The 15,225-nt window shown below is 51.2% G+C and overlaps 2 protein-coding genes and 1 pseudogene across 6 annotated transcripts in view; all 3 read right to left on the bottom strand.

Moving 5' to 3' along the window:
- Nucleotides 1-3,840: 3,840 nt before the first annotated feature.
- Nucleotides 3,841-6,061, bottom strand: TEX101 (testis expressed 101; the record flags this gene model as incomplete). The annotated part of the gene is made up of 5 exons (XM_081031513.1): nucleotides 5,974-6,061; nucleotides 5,720-5,863; nucleotides 5,406-5,588; nucleotides 4,234-4,362; nucleotides 3,841-4,073 (listed from the first exon to the last, which is right to left on the bottom strand). Exons 1-5 carry the CDS (start codon nucleotides 6,035-6,037, stop codon nucleotides 3,841-3,843), a joined length of 753 nt encoding a protein of 250 aa, XP_080887639.1. The 5' UTR covers nucleotides 6,038-6,061.
- A 4,347-nt stretch (nucleotides 6,062-10,408) lies between these two features.
- On the bottom strand, nucleotides 10,409-10,578 carry LOC308490154 (small ribosomal subunit protein uS14-like; annotated as a pseudogene). Its single transcript has one exon. The product of its transcript is annotated as a small ribosomal subunit protein uS14-like (transcript).
- A 1,941-nt stretch (nucleotides 10,579-12,519) lies between these two features.
- Nucleotides 12,520-15,225, bottom strand: part of CD177 (CD177 molecule) — a 183,211-nt gene continuing 180,505 nt past the window's right edge. For all 4 annotated transcript variants that reach the window (XM_081032003.1, XM_081032002.1, XM_081032005.1 and 1 more), the window contains 4 exons: nucleotides 14,409-14,549; nucleotides 13,534-13,719; nucleotides 13,258-13,383; nucleotides 12,520-12,999 (listed from right to left, as the gene is read on the bottom strand). In XM_081032003.1, coding sequence (XP_080888129.1) covers nucleotides 12,749-12,999; nucleotides 13,258-13,383; nucleotides 13,534-13,719; nucleotides 14,409-14,549 — 704 coding nt within the window. In that variant the 3' untranslated portion in view covers nucleotides 12,520-12,748. The remainder of the gene's footprint in view (nucleotides 13,000-13,257; nucleotides 13,384-13,533; nucleotides 13,720-14,408; nucleotides 14,550-15,225) is intronic.

Below are 15,225 nucleotides of genomic sequence, written 5' to 3'. Positions count from 1 at the left end.
ACTTATATGCTCTCTCAAGTTAAAACTTGAATCGTTTGTGCTTTTTCACATTCTTCAGAGAGATTAAGCAAACTGACACGATGGGGAACTAGATGCCCAGAGACAAAGATAAAGTATTAGCTGCAGTGTGGCTTTAACTCAAAGAGTTGGTTAGAACTAGAGAACTTTCTAGAAAGAACTTGGCTGGAATAGACTATGGCCAAACTCCTTTGTCCTTTGTGGGAGAGGCCAACAGTTTGCATTTAAAAGTCTCTCCTCCCACCCCCAGTTCAGTTTACCCATATGCCAATTAAACTGCAATGAAGCTGTTCTTTTTCCCCCCCTTTCTTTCGCCTCCCTCCGCCACCACACTCCAGTTCAAGCCGTTGTTTCTCAGTCTAGTTGTGTAGGACACAGCTCCCTGGCCCATGCTGGTATTATGATCCGTGCCTCCCACCTTCCTGAGGCAGTCGTTCTCCAGTCGGTCTGCGGCTCACAGCAGCTCATGGCAGCTCTCGGCTACTGGCTGCTCTGCTGGCCACTCATGCTGGCCACCAGCCGCTCATGGAGGCACACAGTAGCACACGGCAGCACAAGATAGCCCAGCTCCAGGGAAAGCTGTTGTTCACAATTGTTAACTAGGGCCAAAACCCTCTGCACATTAGAAGGGGACAAATGTATGGACAGTTCCACATGGGGCCTCTGGTCCCTGCTCGTCCCCTCTGATCGGGTACCTTTGGCCCCACCCCTAATCAAGCTGAAAGGAGGCGGCCTCAAGCGGCTGCATGAAGTCCTGTAGGGACACGGGTCACGCTTTCCCAGACTTCTCCTTTAGGCTTCGCTGGAATTGCTGATCTGGACACAACTGTTTCCAAAATTCCAGCAGGAGTGCATTGGGTTGTCGGTCTAGTTTCTCCCGATCGACCCCTGCTGCCACGAGATCACGCTACATCTGTGCGCGTGTTACTCTCTGAGGCCCACGACCTCGCCCCTTTACTTTTGGTTTGGGCTTCCAGGTCTTAACTGCGCGGACCTTTTGTCTTAACTTCCTTCGCCTGCGGCTTTCAACATCCCCCAGGGTGGCCATGGTGATGGTAACTTCATGGATCCGCCACCCCACATAGGGCGTAAGAATAGCAACCAAGGATCCAAAAGCACTCGCAGGTGCAGTATCCAAAACCAGATCTCTCATGCTGGCTGTAAAAAGCTCATCATCCGGCCCCTGCATATTAGGGTTGAAAACAGCATGTCTCATACCCATTTCACAGATGATTTGCGTAAGTTCCGTATACGACTGCCATTGACTCACAGTGTCTGGCAGCTCGCCAGCCTGTCCCCATACTGTGCGTACCGCAGTAGTGAGCCACTCCATTAGAGAATGGTTGCCCTGGTCGTGGGTCAACCTATGGCAGTTCTGTAACCTTTGTCGCAGGGACAGATGCCCTGTCACGAAGGCTAGCTTTTCCATCTCACCTGGGGAGCAGAGAGTGTTGTCTGCTCTCTTATCCCATAAATGTAGTAGCCAAGCCGAGACTGGCTCTCCAGGGCTCTGTCTGTACCGGCTCCCCAGCTCCTGCAACTCAGTGGGAGTGTAAGGGGTGTAGGTTGTGAACTCAGTCACAGCTGGGTTGCCGGCAGCAACCCGGGGACCCAAAGGCTGTTCGTGCTTCCCCTTTTGCTGCACAATGTGTCAGGTGTGGGGCTTGGGAGCTACATTGTCTCCATTCGCTTCCTCCGCCTCTGCCTCAGAGTCTCCACTGTGGGGCCCCTCTTGTAACAGGTGGACCGGAGCTTCCAACGCCTCCCCCGGGGCTGCTGGTCCCCCACCTGAGCTACTTCATTAAGCTCATCCTCCATGTTATGACACAATGCGGTGAGGAACATCCAGCCCACGCGGCCGGCTGTAGCCTTCTCCTCCTTCGGGAACCGCTCAGCCAGAGCCTGCAGGGCCCTCTCCACGCAGGCCGGAGAGCCATCCATGTCCCCCCACCCCTTCTCAGGGGCCCAACTCCTGAGAACAGTGGCCACCAGTCACCACACACTGTGTGGGGGCCACACATCCTCCTGCCCAGAGTCAGACTCCATTCCTACCTGGTCGGAATCCTGCTCGCTGCGCCAGGTGTCTGAATGGTGGAGGCCTTGGTGTAAAATAGCCACAACTCGAGGAGCCCACAGCAGCAGCTGACCAACGAAAGGAAGACGACGCTTGCTTTGGCCAACAGGGCGGCGTGCCATCCGGAGGCTCGAGAGGACCACCAATTCACGTTTCTCCCAGGCAGATCGCGTTTCCTGTTCTTGGCGCCGCTCCTCACGGGCTTCCTGAGCCTGAGTGTTCATTCGCACAAACTGCTCCCTCATCCTTTGGAGAGCTCCGGCTGACACCGTACCCTGCTCGCGAAACTGAGCTTTCATACATATAAACTGCTCCATTACCCCTTTGAAAATTCTGGCTGTCACCATACCCTGCTCACTGCACCATGTGTCGTGCAGGGTGTCATGAGGGGTCTTGGCTCCCCACACAAGCGTGCAGGATATGGTGAGCCCAAAAAGGAACACCCACAGAGTCATAGATAGGAAGTCATACCACTATATTCTCGCTGGTGGCTGGGTTGGAGACACAGGGAACAAACTTCCACCAGTACCCCAACAAGGGGTCTTCCTGAACCCCAGTCTCTCTGGGGGCTGGGTGAGACGCAGGAAATAGGATCCACATAATTCGCAATCTGCTTCTCTGCCTGCCAACCAACCTCACTTGCTAACCGCAATCCACACCCACCAGCTCAGCCATGGCAGCCATATCAGTGGCTAATTGGCCAACTGGTCACAGCTGATGGCCAACCACAGTCACAGCCAATGGCCATCTACTCCCTAAGCCAGCACCCTTCCACGTGAGGCCAAGAGCCCGGAAACTGCTCCCTGGGACTCCGTCCCCACAACAATCTTAGCTACAGAGGGCGCAGCTCACTGGCCCATGTGGGAATCAAACGGGCGACCTCAGCTTTAGGAGAACAGTGCTCCAACTGCCTGAGCCACTGGGCCGGCTGAAGCTATTCTTTTAAAAAGAAAAAAAGGTCTGTTCCCTCTTACCCTCTCAGCCTTTTGCTTTGCTCCATACAGCTCCTGTACCATTTGAGACTTTTAAAATAAGATAGATTTTATGTATTCTTAATAATTAAGCAAATACATAAATAAGCATGAGAATCTAAAAAAAAATTCACTCCCAATTGTCTCAGGAGCAGCTCCCTCCTAAGTTCCCTCTGTCCACTGAAGAGACGTTAGGTAGGCAGCAGAGAAGGGAAGGAATGATGCAAAGTGGGCAAGGGACAGACAGGACATAGGGAAATGGAGCCCATGATAATTGGAGAACTTGGAGTCTCGTTTTTCTCATTCTCATTCTGCCATACCTCCCAGGGAAATACTAGAACCCCAAACAGCCAACTTTGGCCTTACTGTATTGGACCAGAAGTGCTCTGGAGGAGGTCAATGCTAGTCTCGTGTTCAGCTAGCCTATCAGAGTGAATGGAAAACCAGACTTTAGGTCAAAATATAAAAGTTCTGGTCTTGGCTCTGCCCATAGCTATAAATGTGTGAAACTTACTAAAGCTTTCCAGATCTGTGATTCACTTTCTGCAAAACGTGTGAGCTGGAGAGATGAATTTTAAAGGCCCTTTCAGCATTAAAATTCCACTTCTAGTCTTGGAGCACACACAAATCACAGCAGAAACTTTATTATAAATGTCAAACACATCCACAGAAACACTGTTCTTCAGATCTCCACCTGCTCATCAGCTAGCTTGTGATCAGCAGTCAAAGGCTCCCCGTCAAAAGGGGTGTCCTGTGACCTGGGACAGACGAGCCTCTTCAGGAGAAAAGGCCAAACAATGGCAGCAACAGCAGCAGCAGCAGGAATTCAAACCTCCCAACTGAAATGGGAAGCCAGGTGGCCCCATTTTCGATCATTCGGGGTTGAGTGAGAGTCTGGTATGGACATATTTCATTCACCCACATGGGTCCTATTGTGAGGATCCCAGACATCAGCCTGCAACCAGTTACGGATGTACAGCCTTTGACCTCCAAAGCTGAGTTGATGTCTCCTGTGGCACAAAAAAGGATGGGGAGACACATAGATGTCTTAGGACATCAGAGAAAAATCCAGTCCCCCCTTATTCCTGGGCCCCGAGAGTGTCAGGACCTCTTGGGATCCAATCAGATGTCTGGTTTTGCAGCCCCTGAAACCATCGATGTTCGGTTTACCTCCAATGATCCGAAGTCTTCCTTGATAACATTGACCTGTACCTGTGGGACAGGGAAGGGCAGGTGCACTCAAACAGGTCCCCAAAGCCACACAGGTTGGGCAATGGAGGGTTGTTGACACATTGGAAGCTGGAGGGGAAAAGAGAGGGACAATTATGGGTATGTCCTGCCTCTGGAGTTGTCCCTCCTTTCCGCCTTCCCAAGTCCTTCCTGCTGACGCCTCTCTAATCAAGGCTTATTACTGCAACCTCCCCACCCTTTTCCAACTGATTTTTCTTTGCTGTCAGAACCTCATCCAATACGACTTCCAAACTCCATACATAAGTGTGGAGATACAGAGATAAAAAGGACCCCGTTCCATCTAGGATCGTTGTCTAGAAGGAGAAAGACGGAAGTAATTAACTACAACACAACTCAGTTGGCACTGTGTCCTAGGTATAAGAGCAAAGGATTAGAGGAGGACCTAATTACACGAAAGAATTTAAGTATTTTCACAGAGCAGGAACCTGAGTTGAAATGGAGGATAAATAGAGGTTAGCTATGTGGAAATGGGGGTTGGGTGGGGGTAGGAACGGAAACAGCAAGGACAAAGGCCTGGAGGTGTGAACCAGCTTGGTGAATATGGAGAATTGTGAGAAACTGCAGTGTTGATATTCAGCTGGTAGGCACAAGTACGGCTGGACTGATTTTTATAACCAGTGTCCATTCTGATGGGCCAGTATTATCTCCATTGTTAAATATTTTGAGTACTAGCCCCAGCTAGAACCCAATACATGACAGAGGGAAGAGGAGGAAATGAGCTGAGAAGATAGCCAGGGCCAGATTATGTATAAGCCTTGAAGCCAAATGGGAGAATTGGGCTGTGGTCCTGCAGCAACTGTTGGATTGATTATGCCATCACCCTGCTCAGAGACCTCCACTGACATCTTATTGTTTAACAAACACAAAACCCAATTGACCCCCTAGCCTTCGTTGATGTCCCTCTGCTCTGAGCCGTGTTTAGGTCCCAGGTTAACAATTTAGAAAAAGAAAGACAAGCAAAAGCTCTGCGGTCCTTTTGTGTACGGCCCACTTGGGCCTCAGCCAAGTCAAAACACAAAGAAGGAAGACCTTCACTCTCCTCAGGGGTTGAACGAGTCTCTCTTAGCAGCCACCTCCCCCTCCCAAGGTACCTGGGGTCACCTCTGGTCTCCATAAGTCAATCAAGTTCTTCTGGTTGTTGCAAAGGGAATCCTCACAGTAGTTGCTGTAAGAGACTGTGATTATGCCGGGGGGCGGAGAGTGCTGGGCAAACGTTACTGCCTGTGTTCCTTCGGCGATGCAGCCCTTAGTGGCCACAACTGCTGTCCGGGGCCCTGTTATGAGACAAGAAGGAAGGAACGTGGACGGTGGGCCCGATGTTTGGCCTGGGGAAGGGGGAACAGCAACGACACGGACACACTCCCCCTCCCGCCCACCTGTCCCCGTTTCCCCTTGCGCATTTTACCTGATTTAATTATCAGCACGGATTCCTGGCAAAGCGCCCCATTGTCACAAGTCTCAACCTTCTCTGTGGTCCAGTTAAACGTGCTGCCCGGATCCTCGTCTATACTCATGGATGTACCCTTGTGACAAGACAAATTTTGTGCCACTGGGGAGAAAAAGGAGATAAAGCCTTTGCCCTTCTGTGTGGGGCCCAAATCACAGCTTTTCCAGAAATCCCCTTGTGACCCCGCGGCTCCTGCCCTCCCCCCCACATACATGCCAAGGAGGAGGCTCCTAGGAGACAGAGGAGCAGCACATTTTGGATGTGATGGGCTCCCATGGCTTCTTCTGCAGAGGCTGGGAATCGCTGATCAGATCTGCAATTTGACGGAGAAGAGGGACCTTTTCAACCACACGAGTGCGATTCAACCGAGGTTCTGGCAAGTACCAACTTCAGGGCAGCGCTTATGGTTTATGAGACTATGCCGTCTAAAGTCAGTCTGTCCCTCTCTAGCTTGTGGGCTTGAGCAAGTCAACAAGTGTATTGTGCCTCAGTTTCCACACCTGTAATTCTCAGACCCAGCCCCCTCTTCCCTTAAGAAGTTCGACAACCCAATACCCTCCAACCTCGGGATCCGGGAGTCGGGCCCGAAGGCGCCTTCTTCCGCAGACAGGAGTCCAGGCTCAAACCTACAGGCTCTCAAGGCCCAGGCATCCCAGTCCCCAGCCCTCAGCGCCATCAGAACCCAGCATTCTGAGATCCCAGCCCTGTCCTACCTAACGATCCAGGAGTATGGGTTCAGTCACCTTTTCCTGTAGGCCACGTCATTCCGGGCCCGGCCCCTCCTCCCTCAGACCCAGGAGCCCAGGCCTCCAGCTTTCTCTTTCCTCAGCGCCCAGGAATCTGGGTCCCCAGCCCCCTTTGACTCTTTAAGGGACCAAATTCCTCCTGGCTTCCAGGTAATCTCACAAGAATCTCACAAGGTTCTGAAAGTGCTCCCTGGAACGCCCGTCCCGCTCACCCTGGCCCTCTCGAAGTCTTCGTGAGGCACGGAAGGCGGGCCGACCGCCACAAGGTCACTCGAAGCCCCATTGGTCAGTGCGAAAGCATCTGATGAGCTTATTGGATGAGGCTGGAAGAACGCTACACCTCACTGGCCCCGGAGAAACCAATTCCCGGCAGTCTTAGAAGGTGCGCATGCGCAAAATGCGCAAAATGGCGAGCCGAGGGCAAGGCCGTGGAAGTTCCCCGGTTTTTGCAGCGCCCCACGTGCATCGCAGGGTGGGCAGCGCATCCCCGAATGACCTCGTCTACCCCTTTCTCTCTTTGGGCTACTACTTTGGGAGTGTGCTTCTCCAGCCACACTGGGAGGTCACCCTTGGCCCTCACCCACAGAACTTGTCTCCCTGCCCAAAGGACCTCTCGTGTTTCCAACCTGGCCTCTGCCCCAGCACCCACCCAGTGGCCATAGCCAACTTGACCTCCTCACTCTTCACTTGCAGTGGTTCCTGCTCAGCCCAGGCGTCATCCTGTGATGACATCATCCTGTGATGACGTCATCCCTTGATGGCGTCATCCTGTGATGACGTCATCCCCTCATCGCATCCTGGCACCAGCCCTGTCCATGGTCTTTTGGAAGGCTGAGTCAAGGAATGTCAGCTTCAATGTTATTTCCAGCACTCCTAAATGTGTGCATGAGCAGTAACTGTGGTGGCAAAGGTTGCCATCATGTCTAACCTGCGTGTCCGTGTCAGTACCACGAGCAAGACCTGTCATTCGGATTTCTTGTTCATGCAGAAAATTCTATTTCACATATATGTAAACCTAACAGGGGTAATATGAAGTAAAGATGCCCTTTGTGTACTTTCAGATGTATTGTTTCTGTGAGTTCTATGGTATAAATGAACATTTATTTTTAATAGAGAAAATGCCTACATAAAAGCCTGCCAATGATGCACCTGGTGAGGCGCCTCCCCAGGGGAAGCTTCTTCTCTTCCGGACTTACAAGAGTGAGTTTCCAGCATAGTCCGGAGGAGCACAGGGCTTGGTCTGGCCTGAGCACGCCGCACACTGAGAGCTTTACAGGACCTCACAGGCCTGCATTGGCAGGAGTCCCGGAGCACGCGCGCGTGAATAGCTTCTGTGCCCGTTATCCTCTTATTGCCTCTCAGCTCCAGCCAGATGCACTCTTCATCACCCTGCTGGATCTTGCAGGCATTTTTCACTGTCCTCCTGGCACGATGTGGGCGTTGCCAGTAGAGAGTGCTGCAGGAGGAAGCGCTTCTCTTCCAGCCCCAAGGGGAGAGGTGGCTCCCTATGTCTCCTATTCCCTTATTCTTTAGAGTTCTCTCTGCCCTTTACTAACCAATCCCCGCATTGATGCTAATCTCCTGCTACCAGTTAATGATTCTTTATATGAATCTTTCCCTATTAAAATTAGTGTGTGGCTTCTGATTCCTGCCTGGACCCTGACTGAAAGACTGTAAGGGTGTGAGACCAGAGGACCTGGCTTGATGGGGCTGAATCCTCCCACATGGGATACAGGACTTAAGGTGTTGTTAGCTCAGGCATCTGGGCCTATCATTACTACTCTGCCAGGTTAGTCAGTTAATGTCTGGATTCAATGCTAGAGCTTCTTGGGAGTGTTGAAAAGAAATCGAGTGCCAAGTTTGGGGACATGGGAAAGCTGGAATGAGTCTGTCATGTGCAGCCTCTTCTGTCACCTCCTCACCGTATTCCTGGGAAGGGGACACCAAGAGCTCTGTGGTGCCTCACCTCTGAGGCAGAAGATGCTTGTGGGAACTGCTGGGAAAAGAGGCTCCTGGAGTAGCCAAGTGGTGACACTGGGCATGCAGAGGCAAAGTGACCCCAAGCACTGCAATAGCCACAGAACTAAAAGGTCACCAGAGTGTTTTGACACGTAGGGATCTGTGGTGAAGCTAAATGACCATGAGGTCCCTAAAAGTGAGGTCCCTGGGAAACTTACTAAGGAGCTGCTTGATACAGATGGAAATTTTCAGCTCTGATGGGAAGAATTAGGACTTGGGTCACCATGACAAGAATAGATGACTTCTTATCTAGTTCCCAGACTAAGCCAGCTCATAGACCTGGAACACCATGAAAGAGGGGGGAGGCTGGGTCCATTTGAGAAGGATCCTGCAGCATAACCACAGGTGTAGACAGTGAATCTTCCCCGAAACCAGAGAGAGCAGGGGCCATTGATCTGCAGAAGCTGGGCACCCCTTTAAAGGGAAATGAACACACAGACTTTGTGGGGATTAGTTGGATGGTGCCTCTGGATGGGTGCTGATCCCCACCACAAACCAGGTAAGGGCTTAGATGGACTTTTGGTCAGGTCCCTTTCCCAGTGGGCACAGTGGGCCCACAGATTCATCATCTTGGTGTTTAAGTCATCACAGAGTGTGTAATACTGTGTTTCCCTGAAAATAAGACCTAGCCGGACAATCAGCTCTAAGGTGTCTTTTGGAGCAAAAGTTAATATAAGACCCGGTCTTATTTTACTATAAGACCAGGTCTTTATAATATAATAATATAGTAATAATATAATATAATATAATATAATATAATATAATATAATATAATATAATATAATATAATATAAAATATAATATCGGGTCTTATATTAATCTTTGCTCCAAAAGACACATTAGAGCTGATTGTCTAGCTAGGTCTTATTTTTGGGGAAACAGGGTAGGAATCGGTTCCTATTACATAGGTTCCCTGACTCATGGAGTGAGGGCTATCATGGTAAGAAAGGCCAAATGATACTTCTGATACCATCCCCATGCCCACCAAGATAGTAAATCAGAAAATGTAATTCCCTGGAGGAATTTCTGAGATTAGTGTCAGCACCAAAGCTTGGGAGATGGAGGGGTCTAGGTTGCTGCCATGTCTCCATTTACTGTGCTTGTTTGGTTGCTGCAAAAGCAGAAGGGTGTGGAGAATGATGACCGGTTACAGCAAATGTAAGTGGCGAATGACAATTGCAGCTGCAGTTCTAAATGTGGTTTCTTATAGACCTTGAATATACAGCAACAGAGCAAACACTTCATTTTCCTGTATCTATTGGCAGAGATAATCATTTCTGTTCCTATTTCAGGGACAAGAGTATATACCTTCACTTTCTGGCCTTATGGCTTGGTCCTCTCTCCTGCTCTCTCCTACAATATGATCCACAGGAATCTTGATCTAATTTTCTACAGAACATCACATTTCATTGATGAATTTATGTTATTTAATTAGACACAGTGAGCAAGATGTAGCAAGCATCCTTGATGATTCAGGAATAAGACCATGCCAGAGGGTGGGAGAGAAACTGCAGTATCCAGCACCCATCACACTGATGTAAATCCTATAGTTCTGGGGCATGTTCCACTAGTCCTTCTACACTGAGAGACAATTTGCTACAACTTCAGAAAAGGCTTAGGTCTCTCAAGATTTTTCTGGAGGGGAAATGTAGTACATTTTCCCCCCAGCATGAATACTTTTATATAACTGGGGGAAAATAAGCCACAGATTTTGAAGATGAATTTCCTGAAAAGATAATAGTAAATTTTAAAGAGGTTTTTGCAATCACATGACAATGACATTTATATTAAAAAACTAGTAATTGAAGTCTTTTTTTAATTTCATGTACAAAGAGCTGGCATTGTTTCTGCAGCATTCTTCCATTCATTCATGGAAGTTCATTTAGTCCAATTTAAGGAACCTTATATCCTGCGCGTACTGAGGGAAACACTGGTGACACATATTGAGGCCGTATTTTCGGATCAGACGTGCCAGTTTGAGCAGACGCAGCAAGAACGAGAACCCTGGCTGAATTTTCTTGGATGGCTCCAGTAGAGCTGCTGGTGACCCATCTTGCTCCCTTGGGCGCAACGAGGTAAAAGGCTGTAGCACATTTTGATATGCTGCTCTTGCTCATTTCTGAAGGAATCCATAAGATGGCCGGTTTTGAGTGGATCCTAGAGCAAGAAAGGGCCCTGTTGAAGGTTCAGGCTAGAAACCCAGCTGCCTGAGCCTCAGGCCATAAGACACAACAGACCCCATGTCACTGAAAGTTTCTGTGACATAAAGAGATAATAGGATATTAGCAGTGCAAAATGTCAGGGTTTTAGAGCAAAGGTGTGTCTCTTCTGCAGAAAACTATCCTCCATTTGGAAAACAGCTCCTGAAGCATCACCACTGGGTCCCAGTAGAGTCCGAAATTCTGACTTCAAGACACCAACAGCATTGTGATGGGAACTGCATATCACACACTGGGCGCTGTCTGTGCCACCAAAGTGTGACATTGAGCACGTACAGCAGCATCCATCATCCATGAAACACGCGTGCATGGGATCAGGTTCAAGCAGGAATGGAGGGCTCAGGGGAACATCCCACAGGAGGCTCAGACGCCCACCGCGCCTGCTCTTCTAGCCCCTGCCTCCACCCACACCTATGGCCTCATGGGGCTACCCGGTGATCTGTTTGCAGAGGAGAGAAAGTGCCGACCAGGTTTACGTGAGTGTGCGTGAGGAATCCCATCACATTCTACTCGGTGGAAACCACGACTGCACCCTGGCCATTTTGTGCTCCTCCTGCTGCTGAAAACAGGCAAAGAACAGGTCCTTCTGCTGATTGCCAGAAGGAACGTGACCACCAGAGGGAGGCCACGTACCTCGGTGGAGGAGGACGATGTTTGGAAGCCAGGAGATTTGTTGGGGGTACGTCTTATCTCATTGACCAGTAGCCCTGTTCAGTGGAAAACTACGGAAACTCAACAGAGTCAAGACCATCAGGCACTCACGTCCCAAAAGAACAAAGACTTGCGTCACACAACAATTGTCCAGAGCAGGTGTGGGCAGGTGGTGAGAGAATGTGGAGCGGGTGATGGAAGAAGGCAGCTCTGACTACCACCAGCTGCACTGACAGGACCTTCGCAGCTTTGCTGTGTGTCCCCCCCTTTCCTCTCACTGTGTACAGAAGAACTGGTCCTCTGACACTGGGAGTATGGCTGCACTGTCATTAACACCACGTTACTAGGATGAAGTAACAGATGGGCACTGTGTGTGTCTTCTACATGGAAGACTCTGATTCCCATCGGGGGAGAGAAAAAGGGTGGATGTGAAGAGGAAATGGGAGGACAAGCTGGACACTCTCCTTTTCCAGCTTCCCTCTCTCCCCTCTTCTCCCTGCTCTGTGCTCTGAGTGCAGATTTGCAGGGACTGCGTCGATCAGATCTGCTGCCTTGCAGCTGGGTTCAGTCAATGGGACACAGAAGATGGACAGAGTGAGGCTGGGGGACTAACTCCCCAGCTCCCTCCCTGCAATGTCACCTGGGCTGGACGGGTGACTCAGCCGAGAGCAGAGCCCCTGTCAGGCAGCCCTTTCTAAACCTCCACACTCCCTCTCCAGATGCTGGTCACGGTAAGGACGTGTCTGCCTTCAGGCCTACGATGATAACAGACCCCATGACATCAGCCTCAGGAACCTGTGCCTGCCCCCGTTTCTCTCCTTACTCACACAAACCCTTATGTCAGTGACTCAAGTAGCGTGAGCCCCTGTTTGTGCAGGAGCCCTGACTGCTAAGTAGAAGCCTCCTTGGTCAGAGGGCACCTTCACCACCCAGGTCATGGTGATGCCCATAAACCTTTGGCAGCAGCTCCGTGCAGATTCTGCTACCACCCAAACTCGATCGGAGACGTGCGTGGGCCAGTGAAGGATGGGTCTGACATGGTGAATTTCTCTCCAGATTAGCCCCATCAGCCAACATGGAGATCTCGGGTGTCCCGCCCTCCCCTCCCATAGAGGAACCCCAGTCCTAGGAGAAAAGACCATATCTTTATTCATCACACACACGTGGCCACTGCTTGAATGTCCACTCTCCCACAGGGCAGGTTCAACTGCTCCCAGGCCATCCATATATTGTTATCAGGTCACAAGGTGTGTGGGTTGTGCGTGGATGAGAATTCATGGAGAAGATGGGAAATAACTCAATGTTTGGTTATAAGGTCAGAGGGAGGTTTGGGTTTAGGGGGTCAGTAGGGACTAAGAACCAAGGGGAAATGGAGTCAGCAGGGAGGGCACCCCACACCAAAGGGTTAGGGAGAGCCCCAGCGTCATCACCCAAGCCAGGTAGGGGGTAGGAGCAGCTCCAGCTATCTGTTGATTGGGACGCTTATCTTTCTTCTCAGGGGTCTCGAACACATACAAGTCCCCAATTTTGTTGGTGTGGTTCAGCAAGGAGCTGGAAGGTTGGGCCACGCAGCCCTGAATGTTTAATGTGGAGCTCAGCTTACCTAAAGGGTGAAGATGAAATCAGACAGGACTCAAACTGGTGCACACTTCAATTCCTAAGACCCAGGGTTTCCAGACCCAGCCTCTCCCCCGTCAGACCAGGATATCAGACTCTTAGGCCCCTCCTCCCTCAGACCAAGGAATCTGGGTCCCCAGCTCCCCAAGCCTATAAGTCAGAGCCTCAACCACCCTCCCATCTCAGGGACAGTGAATCCAGACCCCCAACCCCTTCATCCTAGGGACCTGCCCTCAGCACTCACGCCCTTGGAGTTGAATGGAACCACTGTAACAATGACTGGTGCCCTTTGGGCACGTGACATTTACAGTACAGGATGCATGGAGTCCCACGCAGGCAGGACACTGCAGGTCTCCCGTGGCAGGGGCCGCTGAGGGGCAGAGAGAAGGTTGGGGTGCACAGCTCTGCTCCCAGCTGCAGCCACCCTCCTTGAGCCCGAGTCTCTGAGTCTCTGTGTCCAGCCTCTCCTCATGGCCCTGGTCCGTCCCACCCCGCCCTCCAGCTCTCTGGGCTGCCATACCTGGATGAGGGACGGAGTCCAACAGGACACTGCTGCTGCTGGCATTGTTGCAGCCACTGGAGGAGCAGAAATGGGCATAGGAGGCAAGGAGTACTCCGGGGGGCGCCGAGTGGATGGTCACAGCCTGGGAATCCAAGGTCCCGGGCCTGGTGCAGCCTTTGCTCCCCACTATCAATGATTGGGGTCCTGAGGGATGAGAGAGCAGAGCAGATGGGGAAGCGCAGGCTCCGAGGGGCCTGAAGCCGGTGACTCTGGGATCTAAGGCCGGGCTCCTGAGAACAACAGCACAGGTCCTGGCAAGGGGGCGGAGACTGGGGCCTGCCCCTGGGGCCTCCCCCAGCTCTGCTGCCTCTTGGATCTTGCCCAGTTGTCACCTTCTCAGGAGAGCCTCCTTGACCTCTGGGTTGCAATTTGCAAACTTCACTTGACTCTCCCTCCCTCCTTTCCTGAGGAGTTTCTCTCCATTGCTTACGTCTTTCTGCCCAGATCTTGCTCTTTCTTATTTGTTGTTTTCTCTTTTCCCACTGGCACCTAGAGCTGCAGGAAGGCAGATGCCATGGGATCTACAGAGCCTGGTACACAGCAGGTGCCCAATGAGCCTTGAATGAAGCCCCTCAGGTCATTGTGTGCCAGGTCTGTTCTCAGCTCTTTGCATGGATTATCGATTATGTCCTCACGACCCCCCAGCAAACAAGGTAGGGTTTCTGCCAGCACCTCGCCCCCTGTTTTCAGAAGGGGAAACCAAGGTGCAGAAAGAAGTTGGAGTTAGAACTCCAGGCATGGGGGACACCAGGCAGGAAATTCAGGGACACAATGCAGGGCAGGGGCCCCGGGACCCTGCTCAGGGGTCCGGCCAATTTGCACAGCCCACGCACCTACATCTATGAGCAGAAGTGTCTCCTGACACATCTCCTGAAAATCACACATGACGTTGCTCAGTGCGTCCCATTGGATGGGTTGGTGAGTCAGGTTTCGCTGAGTCTGAAACATGATCCCCTGTTGACAGGTCAGAAAAGCTGAGGAGAAGAAATTAATAGGGTCTGTGTAAGCCAGGGAAGCAGCCATCACTGTCCCTCCAGGTCCCATGTTGGGGGGCTGACCACGTTCTTGAGTCACACTCCAGGTGACCTGGACACAGAGTCACTCAATCTCAGGTTTAAGAGGGACCTTTGAAGTCTGAGGCCGACCCCCATTCTCTCCTGCTTCTGCTCCAACAGCTGCAGACACATGTGTAAGAGCCTGAGAGAAAGGTGCTCCTCTGTAGGGTGTGGGGGAGCCGGAGGGTTCTAACTCAGCCGGAGCCCATCTGTTTCCCTCGCTGGGCCTCAAGTCCTCCTCTGCATAATGAGGTGCTAGTCGGACACCATATATTCTTTTAACTGAAAAGCCCTATGTTCTAGACAAAAATAGTCCAGCGCCTACTGTGTACTGTGCACTTACTACGTGCCTGGCCGTCGTGATTGCTTGCATGGATTAGCCCAGTTAAGCCTCCCAAGGAGCTTCCTCATGTGGGTTACCTCATTTCCTACAGCAACCACCCCTCCCCCAAAATAGATGGTGTTATCCTCCCACTCCCCGTTTTCAAGAAGGGAAACAGAGGCAGAGGACTCCTGAAGCAGCTTGCCCAGTGTCCCACCACTAGAATTAGCAGAGCTGGGCTCCTTGGAGTGAGTGATGGGGAAGACGGTGGTT

This window comes from Rhinolophus hipposideros (genome assembly GCF_964194185.1).
Source record: "Rhinolophus hipposideros genome assembly, chromosome: 21".
NCBI classification, from domain to species: domain Eukaryota; kingdom Metazoa; phylum Chordata; class Mammalia; order Chiroptera; family Rhinolophidae; genus Rhinolophus; species Rhinolophus hipposideros.
This window is presented reverse-complemented; position numbering and strand designations above follow the sequence as displayed.